Genomic DNA, 16514 nt, shown 5'->3' with positions numbered 1-16514 from the left:
AGTCGGGAGAAGAATGGAATACCTGGCACTGATTGGAAAAACTGTCAATCGGAAATGTTGGCCCGGTGGGGCATCCGGGTCTTCTTCTAGAGTAAACCCATTTTTCCTAAGATTTAGCACAGATCGATCATACTACTTCATTAAAAAAACAAAAAATCTACCAAGCGCTTGATAACGAATAAGAGAAATCTACCGCTGATAAAACCCGAGATAATTCTTTTTCACAATTTTCATCAATTCTATCTAAGAAAACATGATAGAATGGAAACAGACGTCATGAAAAGACTGCACCTGATGACGCCCGTATGCATAGATGCGACTACCTCTTAAAGGCCTAAATTAAATCACATGAACAAGGGATTAGAACTTTAACAGTAAAGTTTGCGTTTAAAAAAGAAAGGGTTGATTGTCAAGATGAAATAAAAATTTTAGTCCAACTAATTTCTCAAAGTAATAGCCATGTCATATATAAGCTATGCAACCACGTTAGAGATGCGGTTATATTTCTGAGGAATATGACAATGCCAGTCCAGTAGCCCTACAAAATTCGCCAGGAGGATCCAGGAAAATATAATTCAACTCCTCACCTCAATAAAGACTGTTGATTCAAGATGGTTGATTGCGATAGCCGTTCAAAGTTACATTTCTCATCAGCCGCATGCTACAAGAAATGAATTTGTATTAAACGACGCTTCCCAGCTCATGAAATTCAAGGTTTTTGTAAAACAAAGAAGCATGCATACAGATCTGATTTAAGAGGTCGAGGGCTTCAAGACATCGGTGAAGGTTACCTGATACAACTTTCCAATGAAAAACCCAAGATTGAATTGCCCTATTGCCTACATAGAAGGAATAGCAATATCATTATCAAAGCAGGTCAACATTTCACTATAGTTTGGAAACGCAAGCATTGACAGGCAACAGCCCGATCATGCTAGAACACAAACGGGTCGATCATACAAAAATATTCCAGCTGAAGCAAATGGCCATCAATGTTTAGAAACTAAGCAGAGATGACAATGACGTTCATTAGGCCAAATTCTTTTTTGTCGAATAACCCTTCGAGTTCACTTGTGGCCGCAGCTAAAGCCCTTGCTTTTCGCTCCTCACTCTCTGGTTGGGAAACGTTCCAGTGTTGCAGCAGCATAGTAGCTAAATGACCATTAATAAATCTAAAGTTAGAAATATAGCGTAAACTCCGATGAATGTGCATATGAAGATGTATATTAGACCTTTCCGGATTAGCTCTTTGTTTGTATAGCCACTGGACTGTAATCTTAACGATCTCTTCTGCCTTGGTGCCTGTACGTCTTGAAAAGAAAATCGCAACTTGGAAAACATCTTTGGACTAGAGCGAGGAACTTCAACATCTGAGACTGTCACTGAAGGTTCTGACGAAGTATTTGCAACTAATATTTCTTCTCTGGTGCTCTCTGCAGCTCAGCTAATTCCTGTCACAGAGATAATCCGTCTAATCACGAGCATGAAGATTTCAATGTAGCCACAGTATACTGAAATTGAATGAAGAACGCAAAATTCCACAACAATCAGTATTCTGGTGTTACTTCCTAACCACTATAATATTCATTGACATTTCCATGGTTCAATACGGTTTGCAATCCTTGAGTAAGGAAGATATTGCCTTCTTCGCGTTAAGCTTCTTAACCATTTATAAGATGGTGACCCGACTCGGCCAATCAACCTATTGAGCCCAAGCTCGGCCCAGAAGGAGCCCAAAAGGTCCATCACCCGGTCCACATGACCCGACTCAAGCCCGGCTATATACCCTTCGGACAAGCTAGGGTTTTGGTGCCAGACGACGCTCCCTTTCTCCCAGAGAACAGCCGGAGCGGAGCGCCTTCTCTGTTCGTGCTGTGATCTCAGCGCTTCGAAATGGTAAAATTTCGCTTCCATTGTCATTCAATCGCTCGTTGTTGATCAGTCTCTGCACAATTCCTCAGACCATTGCAGCTCGAAACTGTAATATGATGCTCTGTTTTTGCGCTCCTATGGTGGAATCAGTCTCTACTGTTGCGGTGCTTCGGAGCTGTGCTTGTTTAGCTTTCACTTCCATATCAGACTCATGAGCTATATCTTTCTTTTTTTTTTGTCCGTGTTGCAATGCGTTAAAGCTTGGTGTTTTTGGTCCTAGAATTGACCGAATGTAAACTCAAGCTAAATACCTGATTTGGAAATTGAAAACTTTCTCCATTCAATTGGTGAATTTGTCTGCTTGTCGTTTGTTTGATGCGTGACTGATCTGTTTGGTTGTGATATTCCCTGTTTTGAGATTGTCCTGGCTTTGGCTTTTGCAGGCGAGAGGGTTGAAGAAGCATTTGAAGAGGCTCAATGCCCCGAGGCATTGGATGCTTGATAAGCTTGGCGGTGCCTTTGTAAGTGGCTTTTCTGAACCGACCAGCATCATCCTCGATTGAGTTTCTTTATTCTGGATTTTGTTGATCGAGTTTTGCTTATGATTGGTATCACTGTCCTTTGCAGGCACCTAAGCCATCATCTGGGCCACACAAGTCCCGGGAATGCTTGCCTCTGATCCTTATCCTGCGAAACAGGCTCAAATATGCCCTCACCTATCGCGAGGTCATTGCCATCTTGATGCAGCGCCAAGTTCTCGTTGATAACAAAGTCAGGACTGACAAGACATATCCTGCTGGGTTCATGGGTCCGTAAGATGGCTTAATCTTGTTTCACTAGCTCTTTATATGGTTATGTTCTAGCTGGGTTTTCCCTTTATTTTCTTTGATGGATTGAACTGATTTCAGTGGATGGAGGTTATTGTCGGTGGTTATTTAGATTTTTTGTGGGGTTTTAATTAGTACATTCAACCCAAGAACCCTGTCTTTTTTTGGGTATTTGAAGGCGTTTTTGTGCAAATTCAGGTGTCTTTTGACTGGAAGATGAAATGACTTCCATACTATGTGATGAGTTTTTATGGACAAATGAAGCTCTAATCTTATCATATGGAGTTCTACATGGAAAAGGAAGGGTCTGTTTATAGTTAGTCATCATACAAGTGCATTAGCATTCCCTCTGTCATTGTTATTTACACACATCTGACTAAGAGGTCATTCCATGTTTTCATTTCTTCTGTTTGGAGTAATTTTGCTTACTCCCTGAAATACCATTGCCTGTTTGTACTCTCGCTCACCAGATGTTGTATCCATTCCGAAGACAAATGAGAACTTCCGCCTGCTCTATGATACCAAAGGCAGATTCCGTCTCCACAGCATCAGAGATGAAGAAGCAAAGGTTTGCTGTGCTTCTTGCTTCACGTAAAGCTGACTTTTGAATGATGTTTCCCCTATTTTGAATGTCATGCTAAACTGCAACATTATGGTATCTTTTTTGTTTGCTGTTCCCTCGCAGTTTAAGCTCTGCAAGGTCCGATCTGTCCAGTTCGGACAAAAGGGCATCCCGTACCTCAACACCTATGATGGCCGTACCATCCGATACCCTGACCCTCTGATCAAGGCCAACGACACGATCAAGTTGGACCTGGAGACCAACAAGATTGTGGATTTCATTAAGTTTGATGTTGGGAATGTCGTCATGGTGACAGGTGGTAGGAACAGAGGTCGTGTAGGAGTGATCAAGAACCGTGAGAAGCACAAGGGGAGCTTTGAGACTATCCACGTTCAAGATGCTCTTGGGCACGAGTTTGCTACCCGTATGGGCAATGTGTTCACCATTGGGAAAGGAACAAAGCCCTGGGTGTCCCTTCCCAAGGGCAAGGGTATCAAGCTCTCGATCATCGAAGAGGCTAGGAAGAGGCTTGCAGCCCAAGCTTCTGCAACTGCGTAAAGTTATTTTTGCCTTTTAATTTCGATATGACAATGACTTGTTACATTACTTCGATAAGTATGTTCCAACGTCCTGTTTTGGTACAATGATAACTGCTTATGTCATAGCAATTTGCATGTTGTAATCCAAGTTTTAGTGATGAAATATCGTGATTTTGGCTTTTATTCTATCTGGTCGGTGATCGTCAATCACCCAAGAATGTTGTGGAGGGGACTTTAGTTATGGAGGGGACCCAGGAATGATTTTGGCTTTTATTCTATCTGCTTATGTCATAGCAATTTGCATGCATGTTGAGGAGGGGACTTTAGTTAAGGATCTCCTAATCTACAGTATGGATTCGATCTGATCTCTCCTTGCCCTAGTGGCTGAGTTTAATGTAACCTTCGTTGGGGCTTCGATTTGATCTCACTTCTCGTTTTCGGTGACGGTTGATGGGGATTACTTGCTTCAGTTGGGCTTTTAAGTAATTCGCTCTATTGAAGTTCCAGTTTTCGCAGACTATGGGTTTAGAGTTGACAACATGTTTCAACGGAAAGGTTTAATGCCTAGTCGTTATTATGATTTTGTGTCCATGTTGAAAAATCTTCTCATTGAGTGAGGCTATAAGGTGTCATCACCATATCGAGTGTTCCGTTGCCTTGTCATGAAGCGTTTTTCGACCCTCGTGCTGCTAGTGACATTCATTCATTAATAGTGAATTTCGATAGTGAATTTCGACAATTGTGCTGCAGTTTGTAAAAATATTAGACATTTTTGAACTTTTACATTAGCGATTATAACATCATTTATATTTCTTAAATAAGGTTTTAGATTTGAGTCTTGTGAATGGAGAGAGCTTTACTCTTTAATAGATTGTACCGACTTGAACTGAATTAGTCGAGGCTTATTAAATTTTGAAACATTGAAAAAAATTGTTAAAATGATTGATAGGTATAGTATCAAGATATAATCTCCTAGTTCTAAATTAATTGTTATGTTTCACTGGAAATACGTATTTATGGTATAATAATTGCTAAAGAAATCACAAAGAAATAATAAAATCTTATGTGCAATCTTGTTTTTCCCCCTAATTTTATTTCATTTCCACAAATGTTACGTATAATTTTGGATAAAAACTCAAGAAAAACGAAGCATGTGTGTGTTTGAATTTAAAATTAAACACTTAAAAATTAATTACTGAAAATTTAATTACTTAAAATAATAAGTGCTTAATTGATTAGAATCAAAATTGTTAGGTAAAGTTAAGCGTTGAAAATTTGTAATTTTCTAGAGTTATATTTATATTCTAGTTCGATATTTACTTTTTTCACACTTTGACCCCATATTATTCTTATTCAATTACTGAAATTAAAAAATGAAATTATTAAAAAAAGAAAAAGAATGAGAACATAGTGAGATTGGATAGGGAAGGGAAGGTGCTGCCTCCGATCCCGGCCAACTCCAACCAAGTGGAGATCATTGGCGACCTCATGTAAGCGATGATGGCCGAGATTGAAGCTGTCATTGCTCAGGAATCAAGGATCGAACTCACTTTCTCTAGATCGGAGCACTGGGGCTCCAACACCAAGCCCCACTACCCCAAACGAGATCACCTAGAGAGAGAGGGACGACTTTAGGGCTGTGGTGGCCCCGATAATAGCCACCACAACCTAGGAGAGGTCACCGGCGACCTCTACTTGGTTGGTGGTGGCCAAAATCGGGGTCCACTACCGCCCTTTCCTATGAATCGTTGTTTCCAACCCCCCTTCCTCTCTCTCTCTAACATTCAAGGTGAAAATCCAAAAATGGGCCAAATCGTGATAATGAAAAGGTTTAGGGATAATGCTACAAATATGAGAAAAATGCACCCTAGCTCAGCAATTAAGCCATTAAAGTGCTGAATGATTGTGAGTCCCCATTTACTTAATGATTAATCATTTTTTTTGCTAAATCATTAAATTAAGGCAATTTTTATTTTGTGTCATCAATTAAATTGAACTCCATTAAGGGCAGCTGAAAATTTATTTAGAGTAATGAAACACTCGAGTTTTAGATGTGGGAAGTACATCAACCTATTGAGCCCAAGGTTGACCGAACCCAAAAGGCCCATAAACCGGTCCACACGACCCGACTCAGGCCCGGCTATATACCCTTCGAACAAGCTAGGGTTTTGGTGCCAGACGAAGCTCCCTCCCTCCCGCAGAGAACAGCCGGAGCGCCGACTGTCTGATCTCAGCTCTTCGAAATGGTAATTTCGCTTCCATTGTCATTCAATCGCTCGTTTTTTATCGGTCTCTGCACAATTTCTGAGACCGTTGCGCTCCGAACTATGATATGTTGATCTGTTTTTGGACTCCTGTGATGGGATCAATCTCCGCCGTTGCGGTGCTCCGAAGCTGTGATTGTTTATCTTTCAATTTCATTATCAGTCTCATCCGTTAGCACAAATTAGTTTTTATTTTTATTTTTATTTTTATTTTTAATTTGGTGGCAAAGCTTTAAGGCTTGTTGCTTTTAGTGCTTGAATTGAATGTAAGCTCAAGCTAAATGCTTCATTTGGAAATTGAAAACTTTCGCGATTTAATTGGTGAATTTGTTTGCTTGCTGTTTTTGCTAGTTTTAAGCCTCTGTTGGCTTTGGCTTTTGCAGGCGAGAGGGTTGAAGAAGCATTTGAAGAGGCTCAATGCCCCGAGGCATTGGATGCTTGATAAGCTTGGCGGTGCCTTTGTAAGTGGCTTTTCTGAACCGACCGGCATCATCCTCGATTGAGTTTCTTTATTCTGGATTTTGTTGATCGAGTTTTGCTTATGATTGGTATCACTGTCCTTTGCAGGCACCTAAGCCATCATCTGGGCCACACAAGTCCCGGGAATGCTTGCCTCTGATCCTTATCCTGCGGAACAGGCTCAAGTATGCCCTCACCTATCGCGAGGTCATTGCCATCTTGATGCAGCGCCAAGTTCTCGTTGATAACAAAGTCAGGACTGACAAGACATATCCTGCTGGGTTCATGGGTCCGTAAGATTGCTTTATCTTGTTTCATTAGCTCTTTATATAGTTATGTTCTAGCTGGGATTTCCTCTTATTTTCTTTGATGGATTGAACTGATTTCAGTGGATGGAGGTTACTGTCCTTAGTTACTTTAGGGGGGAGTTTCTTATTGATGCTCGTATTATTGGTATACAATTCTTTCAGCCAAATGAGAAAAAACAGAATTGCTATAAAGAAGTTGCTGTTAGATATTTGAGCTGCAAGGATGGATTGGTCGATGGAAGTTGGTGGAAGTTGGTTTTTTTGACAAAGAGAAGTCATATGTCTCTCTCTCCCATACCCTACCCTACCCCACTCCACCCCAACCCACCTCCTCTCTTTTGGTTATTTGAAGGCTTATTTATGCAAATTTGGATGTCTTTTGACTGAAGGATGAAATGACTTCATACTATATGATGAGTTTTTATTAGCAAATGAAGCTATAATCTTATCACATGGAATCCTGCATGCAAAAGGAAGTCTGTTTGCAGCTAGTCATCATTCAAGCACATTAGCGTTCTCTCTGTCATTGTTATTTACTTATTTATCATTTCTTCTCTTTGGAATATATTTTGCTCAATACCTGAAATACCATTGTCTGTTTGTGCTCTCGCTCACCAGATGTTGTATCCATTCCGAAAACAAATGAGAACTTCCGCCTGCTCTATGATACCAAGGGCAGATTCCGTCTCCACAGCATCAGAGATGAAGAAGCTAAGGTTTGCTGTGCTTCTTGCTTCACGTAAAGCTGACTTTTGAATGATGTTCCCCAATTTTGAATGTCATGCTAAACTGCAACATTATGATATCCTTTTTGTTTGCTGTTCCCTCGCAGTTTAAGCTCTGCAAGGTCCGATCTGTCCAGTTCGGACAAAAGGGCATCCCGTACCTCAACACCTATGATGGCCGTACCATCCGATACCCTGACCCTCTTATCAAGGCCAACGACACGATCAAGTTGGACATGGAGACCAACAAGATTGTGGATTTCATTAAGTTTGATGTTGGGAATGTCGTCATGGTGACTGGTGGTAGGAACAGAGGCCGTGTAGGAGTGATCAAGAACCGCGAGAAGCACAAGGGGAGCTTTGAGACTATCCACGTTCAAGATGCTCTTGGGCACGAGTTTGCTACCCGTATGGGCAATGTGTTCACCATCGGGAAAGGAACAAAGCCCTGGGTGTCCCTTCCCAAGGGCAAGGGTATCAAGCTCTCAATCATCGAAGAAGCTAGGAAGAGGCTTGCAGCCCAAGCTTCTGCAACTGCGTAAAGTTATTTTCCTTTTAATTTTGAGATGACGATGACTTGTTACATTGCTTGGATTAGTAAGTGGCGATGCCCGTTCTGCTTCAATGAATGGTAGAGATTGGAAATCTTTTTCTTATGTTGTAGCAATTTGCATTTTTTAATCCAAATATCATGATTTTGGCTTTTATTCTATCTGGGCGGTGATCATTGATTTGGGTGATCCCCAAGAAATTCTAGAATTTTGCGGGGCACATACCCTCATAATCTTTGAACGTAAGTTGGCTTTGTTCGTTAAGTATTTGGTAGTAGCGGGGACTGGGTGTTTATGGTTCACCTAACCTACATTAGGGATTCGATTTGATCTCCTCTTCTGTCATTAGTGTGGGCCTTATGGGTACCAGATTTACAGTAAATTATCCCGAAGAGACATTATTAGATTTATTGACCGATTGGATCCAACTAAAAGTGACCATGATCTTGAATTTCTCACGTAGAAAAAGCTGTTTATACCATTGGATGTCGACTTCAAAAGAGGTCACAAGTGACAATGACAAGTCGTACCTCAATGATCATAGTCTCAAACACTATGCAAAACGGACCGGGTGTGGTCGAATGCATTTAGATCGAATCCTAGACGGTGTCCGGTTTAAGGCCATAATCCTATATCGCTTTAGACATCTAAGTAAGAGCATCAAGTTCAATACATATATATATATATATATATATATATACTTATTTTGAGAAAAGATTCAATCTCGAAATACCACTTGTCTTAAGAGAAAAAATTTTCTTTCATTTTTCACGACAATGTGGAAAGTCGGCTAACCAAATGTCCATAGGGTACATATGGTATGCATTTTCCTATAAAATTCACAAAATTTAACTCGTACTGCCTATCATCGTATTTATCAGGCTTTACTACAAAATTGACAATTCTACCCCTATTTTTGCTATAATGAAGCTTTTGCCATAAGACATAGGGGAAAGTAAAACATAAAATGAGTACGGAAAAGATCGCCTGAGATTGGATCCAAAATTTATAATTTCAAGTCAAACGAGTGTCACGGCATCAAATTTCATTATCCGAATTGTACCAGTCATTGGTCACATAGTTGTAGAACTACTTTATTGGTTCCAACAGAAACACCGAAGTGGGCCGGAAGCTCCAGTTGGGCCCATCATGGCTTTTCACCTGACATCGCCATCATCACCATCATCTTCATGAGCTTTTTACATGTGCCATTTATAAACTTCAGTAACATAAGAGAAGAATGTTCCGATGCGAGCAGGAAATTTAGGCATTTCTTGGGACCATGACAATAGTTAATAGAAAGTAGTGAATGTCGATCCGCACTACGTAGCTCGATATTTATAAGATATAAACATGCATGGCTGCTGGCGACGTTTGCCTGCTAACATTGTACAAGTCGGGTAACGAAAGTTGAGGGATAATTCCAGATAACAAGTGTTATATCGTAGCATATTTCATCAAAGTAAATTCTCAAATTGACACAAGAAATTAGCATTTTATTATATTTTATTTTATATAAACAATTAATATGTATATGTAGTCGGGTCAGGTTGAGTCATGTCGGTCGCCGGTTTTCATTCTTGAACTCAAAATCCTAACCGAGAACCAAAAATGCTAAAGGAAACGGCCCAAATTTATAAACGGTTTTTGCTTCTTCTTTTTTTTGGGGGGTTCGGACCTGGCCGGTTTTTGGTTTTTACGTGCACTCCTAAAAAGTGTTGTTGTTTCCTTGGGTACCACAATTTTCTTTACATCTACTTCTTTAAGTTTTTGTTTAGGTAAAATGTGATTTTTTTAATAGGTAAAAGGAGTCTGGAGCTACTGGCGTAGCAATCCCCACAAAGCATAATCATATGGGCTCGAACCCCACCTCGAAATGTCCGATTTGAGCAATAGCTGCACCAGAATCCGAGAGTCTAAGTTCATCACCGCGATTCTCACTAGGTATCAAAAGAATATTACCCATCCATAAGTCTATAATTGGAGTACTATTATGACAAATGGATTCAACAATAAATGGGGGACCTTCTCCCTTTATATGCTCCCAAGTCTCCAAGGAGACTTGACTTCTCGATCTAATGGTTGGAACATTAGTACGTTACCAACTAAGTTATACCTCATTGACAGGTAAAGTGTGATATTGATTGTTCTTATGATTTTCTTACTTTGAATCAATGAACTACACATCATTGGTAGGTAAAGTGTGATCTTGATTGTTCTTATGATTTTCTTATTTTGATTCAATGATCTTCTCTCGATCCATTCCAGCTTTTAATTTCGTAGCTTTTGTGTATTTTGATTATAACCGCTCCAAAATTTGTTGACTTCTAATTTGACATGTTTCTCGGGGCAATGGTTGTTAAAATATTTGGAAGATATAGCTTGCTCAACATGAAAATTTCAGTAGAGAATTGTAACCTTTATATTTGTTTTTAATTGTGAAAGTTTTGCTATAGGTTTTGTAAGAATGAAAGCCAATCATTAAGAAAAACCGATAAGATAGGTAAATAGCATGGCAAATCCTATAATAACAATGTAAAATAAAAAATCAATGTAGGGAAGCTAAGCTAGGTCTATGTATGACCTTTAAGCAAACATATATTTAATTCTATATTTAAATGTAATCCTAAATATCATCTATATATAATATATAATTGCTCCAGCAATTGTAATTGCGTGCCATATGTTAAGAACTCAAAATGAGAATTTCTTATTCACCGACTCTTTATATGCCCAAAAACCTCCATGACTCCCACCATAACTAAATATTTTCTTTTAAAATTATCATCATCATCATCATCTCTATTATTACTCCCACAAAATTATTATTATTTTTATTATTCATTTTTTTGTTATATTTGTTGTTTCAAACAAAATTAGTAATCATATTAATGGGATAATAACTTTCATTAAATTCACTAATTTACCATTCACCAATCTATATAAATGTATCTAATAATAATAATAATAATAATAATAATTTCAAAATAAATAATTTTGCAGGGAGTAATAAAGAGATGATGATGATGATAATTTTAAAATAATGTTATTCTTTATGGTGGGAGTTATGGAAACTCTTGATCGTATAAAGAGTCGGTGAATGAGAAGCTCTCATTTAGAGTTTTTGGACAAATGGCATGCAACCACAATCTGCCTAACAATTATATATTATATAGAGATTTGGTGAATTGGTAAAATTAGTGAATTTAGTGTCAATTATTATTCCTTTGATATTATTACTATTTTTGTCCCAAAAAACAACTACAATAACAAATTGATAAATAATAATAATAATTTTAAAATAAATAATTTTGTTGGGGTAATAATAGAGATGATGATGATGATTTTAAAAGAATAATTTTCCTTATGGTGGGAGTTGTGGAAGTTTTTTGGCATACAAAGGGCAGGTGAATGAGAAACTCTCCCTTGGAGTTTTTGGACAAATGGCATGCAACCACAATCTACCTAACAACTATATATTATATTATATATAGATTTGGTGAATTGGTAAAATTAGAGAATTTAGTGACAATTATTATCTCACTAATATTATTACTATGTTTGTCCCAAACAACAACAACAACAAAAAATGAATAATAATAACAAGAACAAGAACAACAACAACAACAACAACAACAACAATAATACTAATAATTTTAAAAGAATAATATCCTTTATGGTTGGAGTTTTGGAAGATTTCGGGCATACAAAGAATAGGTGTATAATAAACTCCCATTTGGAGTTCCTAGACAAACGGTATGCAACCATTATCTGCCTAACAACTATATATTATATGTAGATTCGTTTTCCATCTATCCCACCGTGATATTTTCATTTATTTTTTTTTATGGAAAATGTGACTTGGCTGTAGCGATGCCGATGTGAATAGTTGTGTGGGACCTTCCTTGACACCATTGTCATTCCCGTATCGCCACCTCAGTTGTCTTGTTCATCTTCTTCCTAACCTCTCATTCTCTCTCCATCTCCACTAACACTGACCTCCCCAAGGCCACAAGGCTCCAGTGCTCCCTCTTCTCCATCTCCAACCACTTCCGTACCACCCCGAGCATCTTAAGCACAACCTGCCCAAACTTCGCCTCCTTCTCTGACCCCATCTTTGTAGTCTCCCTTGTTCCTTCCCCGCAACAGCCCCACTATTCCTTGAAGTGCAAGTAGGATTCGACCGGGCCATTTCTTACCTGGCTCCATCCCTCGAGGCCGTCCAACTTCGATTCCGGTGACGATCCTTTCCCTTCTTCTTAATTGAGCGCAAGCAACAAGTCATGGAGTTTAGAACCTCACCAAATCTCACCATTATCCAGAACAATGCAGCTGATATGAGGATGGGAAAGGAGAGATGAGGCTCGACAATCTTGCTGGGGTGAAGAGGTGGTAGGACAGTTGAGACTTGGGTGGAGCTACTAGGCGTCGCTGATGAAGGAGAAAGATTGCAGGGGAGCTGCAGAGAACTGGAAGGTGGCAGAGCTGGTCATCGAGGCAGTTGTCATTGTCAAGGCCGGTCGTCGAAGAGCTGAAAAATGAAAAGACGAGGCTGGGATTGGAAGAAAGAGAACAACACAGAAATAGACAGAGCTAAAGGTACTGAAAAGGGGGAGAGATCAAGAACTTAGCTCTGAGTTCAGAGGAAGGAGGCTTGAGGAGCTCGGGCTGAACTCACCGGAGTTGGGAGGATGAACTCGAGGTGGGTCGGTGCTCATGGGTGAGCTAAAATGAGGCTTGGGATGAAGAGTAGAGGACACGAGACTGGGTCGAGGGAGACTCGAGGAGATAGTGTTGAGTTATGGAGCCTGAAGTACTGTGAATCCGGATCGAGATTGGCTATCCAACTGGTGATGTAATTAGGGTTTGTTCCCTTTATAAACAGCAGTTTATATCTCTTGTAACCCTAACTCAAAAATAGTGATATACCTGGTTTGGCGGTGCCCCCAGACGTAGTCAGAATTTCTGACGAACTGGGTAATCGATTTCGTGTGTCCCTTTTGTTTTTTCGTTCATATTGTCTTCTACTATCGTATATCAGTTGCAACAATTGGTATCAGAGCTCGAGTTTGAATCAGAGCAATCTACGATGGACGGAGGAAAATTGATGATTGAAAAGTTCGATGGATCGGATTACGGGTTTTGGAGGATGCAGATCGAAGATTATCTTTACAGTAAAGATTTGTGGCAACCTCTAGAGGATAAGTCGATCGGGATGAAAGAAGCGGAATGGAAGGTGTTGGATAGGAAGGCGATGAGTGTGATTCGTTTGTTGCTGTCGCGGAACGTGGCGTTTCATACAGCGAAGGAGAAAACCACCAAAGGAATACCGAAGGTTTTAATCGATATGTACGAAAAGCCATCAGCGGCGAATAAGGTTCATCTGATGCGGCGGCTGTTTAACCTAAAGATGTCGGAGAGTACTGCTGTTGCCGAACATCTGAATGAGTTCAATTTGATAACGGCTCAATTGACCTCAGTCGCTATCGATTTTGATGACGAAGTAAGAGCCCTAATTTTATTGTCGTCTCTATCAGAAAGTTGGATCGAATGGTCACAGTTGTTAGTGCTTTAGCGGGGAAGGCGAAATTAAAGTTTGATGAAGTTCGAGATCTGATAATTAGTGAAGAAATTCGCAGAAAAGAATCAGGGAAAACTTCGGGATTAGCTTTAAGTACAAAAAATAGAGGCAGATCAGAATCAGGGAATTCGCATTGAGGCAGATCGAAGTCGAGAAATAAATTTAAGTCAGGACAAGACAAAAGTTCAATTGAGTGCTGGAATTGTAAGAAACGTGGTCATTACAAGAATCAGTGTAAGGCACCGAGAAAGGAAAGGAAAGACGACAACTCAGCGAACGTGGCAACAGAGGAGATTAGTGTCGCACTGATCTTGAGTGTCAGCAGTCCGTTGGAATAATGGGTTTTGAATTCTGGAGCATCGTTTCATTCCTACCCTAATGCCGATATTATGGAGAATTATACTTCTGGTAATTTTGGTAAGGTTTATCTTGCTGATGACGAGCCTTTGGAGATCGCAGGGAAGGGAGATGTTCAGATTAAAACACCGAATGAACTCGTATGGCAGTTGCGTGGTGTGAGGCATATTTCCGGTTTGAAGAGGAATCTGATTTCTGTAGGGCAGTTGGATGACGAGGGTTATGACCTGTCCTTTGGCTCTAGCTCTTGGAAAATAATCAAAGGGGCCATGGTGGTGGCTCGAGGTAAGAAGGAGGGTACACTGTACATGACCGTGAACAACCATGATAACATTGCACTCGCCAGTGCAAACAGCGATGCAGATTTGTGGCATTGCAGGCTTGGCCACATGAGTGAGAAGGGGATGAAACAGTTATGTTCAAAGGGCAAACTACCAGGTCTAAAAACAGTTGAGCTTGGATTATGTGAGGATTGTGTATTCGGGAAACAGAAAAGAAACAGTTTTTCGAAGGCTGGTAGAACTTTGAAGGAGCATAAATTGGAGTTGGTACATAGTGACTTATGGGGACCAGCACCGGTCACATCTCTTGGTGGCGCATCATATTACATGACCTTCATTGACGACTCCACGAGGAATGTATGAGTTTATTTTCTTAAGCGTAAATCTGACGCTTTTGATACTTTCAGAAAGTGGAAAGCTTTGGTAGAAAATGAAACAGGCCTGAAGGTGAAATGTTTGAGATCTGATAATGGTGGAGAATATGAGCTCGATGAGTTCAAAGAGTACTGTGCTGTGAATGGCATTCGCATGGAGAAAACTGTTAGAGGAACCCCTCAGCAAAACGGGGTTGTAGAACGAATGAACAGAACCTTGAATGAACGTGCTAGGTGCATGCAATTGAAGTGTGGGTTACCGAAAACATTTTGGGCAGATGCAGTTAACACTGCTGCTTTCTTAATTAATAGAGGACCATCAGTTCCTTTGGATAACAACATATCGGAGGAGGTTTGGAGTGGTAAAGAGGTAAACCTATCATTTCTCAAAGTTTTTGGTTATGTTTCGTATGCTCATGTTGATGCTACTGCTAGAAGCAAACTGGATGCAAAATCTGTGAAGTGTACTTTTATTGGATATGGCGGTGATGAATTTGGTTATAGATTTTGGAATGATCAGAATCGAAAAATAATTCGAAGTCGAGATGTCATATTTAATGAGCATGTTCTGTACAAAGACAAGTCGAGTGCACCAGACATTGATATTGCAGGTACTCAGGTTAAAAGCCCTCAGTTTGTTGAATTGGATATTCCAAACTCACGTGTTAGCAAAATTCAGAATGACCAGGAGGCTATTGAGGCAGAACCAAGTACACCGATAGTTCCGTTGAGGAGATCAGAAAGACAACATCACGCACCAGAAAGGTACTCGCCCTCTTTACACTATCTTCTGTTGACTGATAGTGGTGAGCCAGAATATTATGCTGAGGCTATGCAGAGTGAGCACTCCAGCAAGTGGGAGCTTGCAATGGAAGATGAAATGAATTCTTTAATGTCCAATAGCACTTGAGAACTAGTTGAGCTTCCAAAGAGTAAGAAAGCATTGCATAACAAGTGGGTTTATAGAATTAAAGAAGAAGCGGATGGAAGCAACCGTTACAAGGCAAGGTTGGTTGTGAAGGGTTTTCAGCAGAAACAAGGATACTTGTTAGAGCAGATAGATGTAAAAACATCATTTCTTCATGGTGGTCTTAACGAAGACATATATATGAAGCAACCAGAAGGATACTTGTCCGAAGGTAGCAGTGAGCTTGTGTGCAAGCTACAGAAAAGTTTGTCTGGTTTGAAACAAGCCCCGAGACAGTGGTATATAAAGTTTGATGGGTTCATGCGTGAGATCGAGTTTGTCAGATGCAATGCTGATCATTGTTGCTACTTCAAGAGGTTTGACAATAGCTTTATTATTTTGCTATTATATGTTGATGATATGTTGATAGCAGACTCTTGTGCTCAAGAGGTGTATAAGTTGAAGAAGCAATTGTCCAAACAGTTTGAAATGAAGGATCTTTGAGAGGCTAAACAGATCCTAGATATGAGAATTAATCGAGATAAAGTGGCAGGAAAACTGTTCCTTTCACAAGCTGAATACATTGAAAAAGTTTTGAAGAGATTCCGTATGGATATAGCAAAGCCAGTGAGTACTCCTATGGGTAGCCATTTTAAGCTATCAATAAGGGATTCACCTAAAAGTGATTCGGAGCGTGCTCATATGGAGAAAGTTCCCTACGCTTCAGCAGTTGGAAGTATTATGTATGCTATGGTGTGTACTAGACCAGATATTGCGCATGTAGTGGGAGTTGTGAGCAAATATATGAGTAATCCGGGTAAGCAGCATTGGGAAGCAGTAAAGTGGATCTTCAGATACTTGCGAGGTACCACAGAGAGGGCTCTATGTTTCGAAGGCAAGAACATGG

General features: G+C 39.9%; 2 protein-coding genes across 2 annotated transcripts; both read left to right on the top strand.

Moving 5' to 3' along the window:
* The first annotated feature begins 1741 nt into the window (after positions 1-1741).
* Positions 1742-4097, top strand: LOC116187959 (40S ribosomal protein S4-like). Its single transcript, XM_031517019.1, has 5 exons — positions 1742-1896; positions 2316-2393; positions 2500-2680; positions 3170-3267; positions 3385-4097. The coding sequence occupies exons 1-5, from the start codon at positions 1894-1896 to the stop codon at positions 3817-3819; spliced, it is 795 nt and encodes a 264-aa protein (XP_031372879.1). The 5' UTR covers positions 1742-1893; the 3' UTR covers positions 3820-4097.
* Positions 4098-5893: 1796 nt separating this feature from the next.
* Positions 5894-8266, top strand: LOC116189577 (40S ribosomal protein S4-like). The gene is made up of 5 exons (XM_031519292.1): positions 5894-6046; positions 6448-6525; positions 6632-6812; positions 7450-7547; positions 7664-8266. The coding sequence occupies exons 1-5, from the start codon at positions 6044-6046 to the stop codon at positions 8096-8098; spliced, it is 795 nt and encodes a 264-aa protein (XP_031375152.1). The 5' UTR covers positions 5894-6043; the 3' UTR covers positions 8099-8266.
* The last annotated feature ends 8248 nt before the right edge of the window (positions 8267-16514 follow it).

Source organism: Punica granatum, chromosome 8, assembly GCF_007655135.1.
Source record: "Punica granatum isolate Tunisia-2019 chromosome 8, ASM765513v2, whole genome shotgun sequence".
Taxonomy (NCBI): Eukaryota; Viridiplantae; Streptophyta; class Magnoliopsida; order Myrtales; family Lythraceae; genus Punica; species Punica granatum.
This window is presented reverse-complemented; position numbering and strand designations above follow the sequence as displayed.

Bases quoted from the DNA above. Each gene is read 5' to 3' on its own strand.
- LOC116187959 (XM_031517019.1), top strand. The intron at 2,394-2,499 runs GTAAGTGGCTTT...TGTCCTTTGCAG, and splicing joins ATAAGCTTGGCGGTGCCTTT to GCACCTAAGCCATCATCTGG. The intron at 2,681-3,169 runs GTCCGTAAGATG...CTCGCTCACCAG, and splicing joins ATATCCTGCTGGGTTCATGG to ATGTTGTATCCATTCCGAAG.
- LOC116189577 (XM_031519292.1), top strand. The intron at 6,813-7,449 runs GTCCGTAAGATT...CTCGCTCACCAG, and splicing joins ATATCCTGCTGGGTTCATGG to ATGTTGTATCCATTCCGAAA. The intron at 7,548-7,663 runs GTTTGCTGTGCT...GTTCCCTCGCAG, and splicing joins TCAGAGATGAAGAAGCTAAG to TTTAAGCTCTGCAAGGTCCG.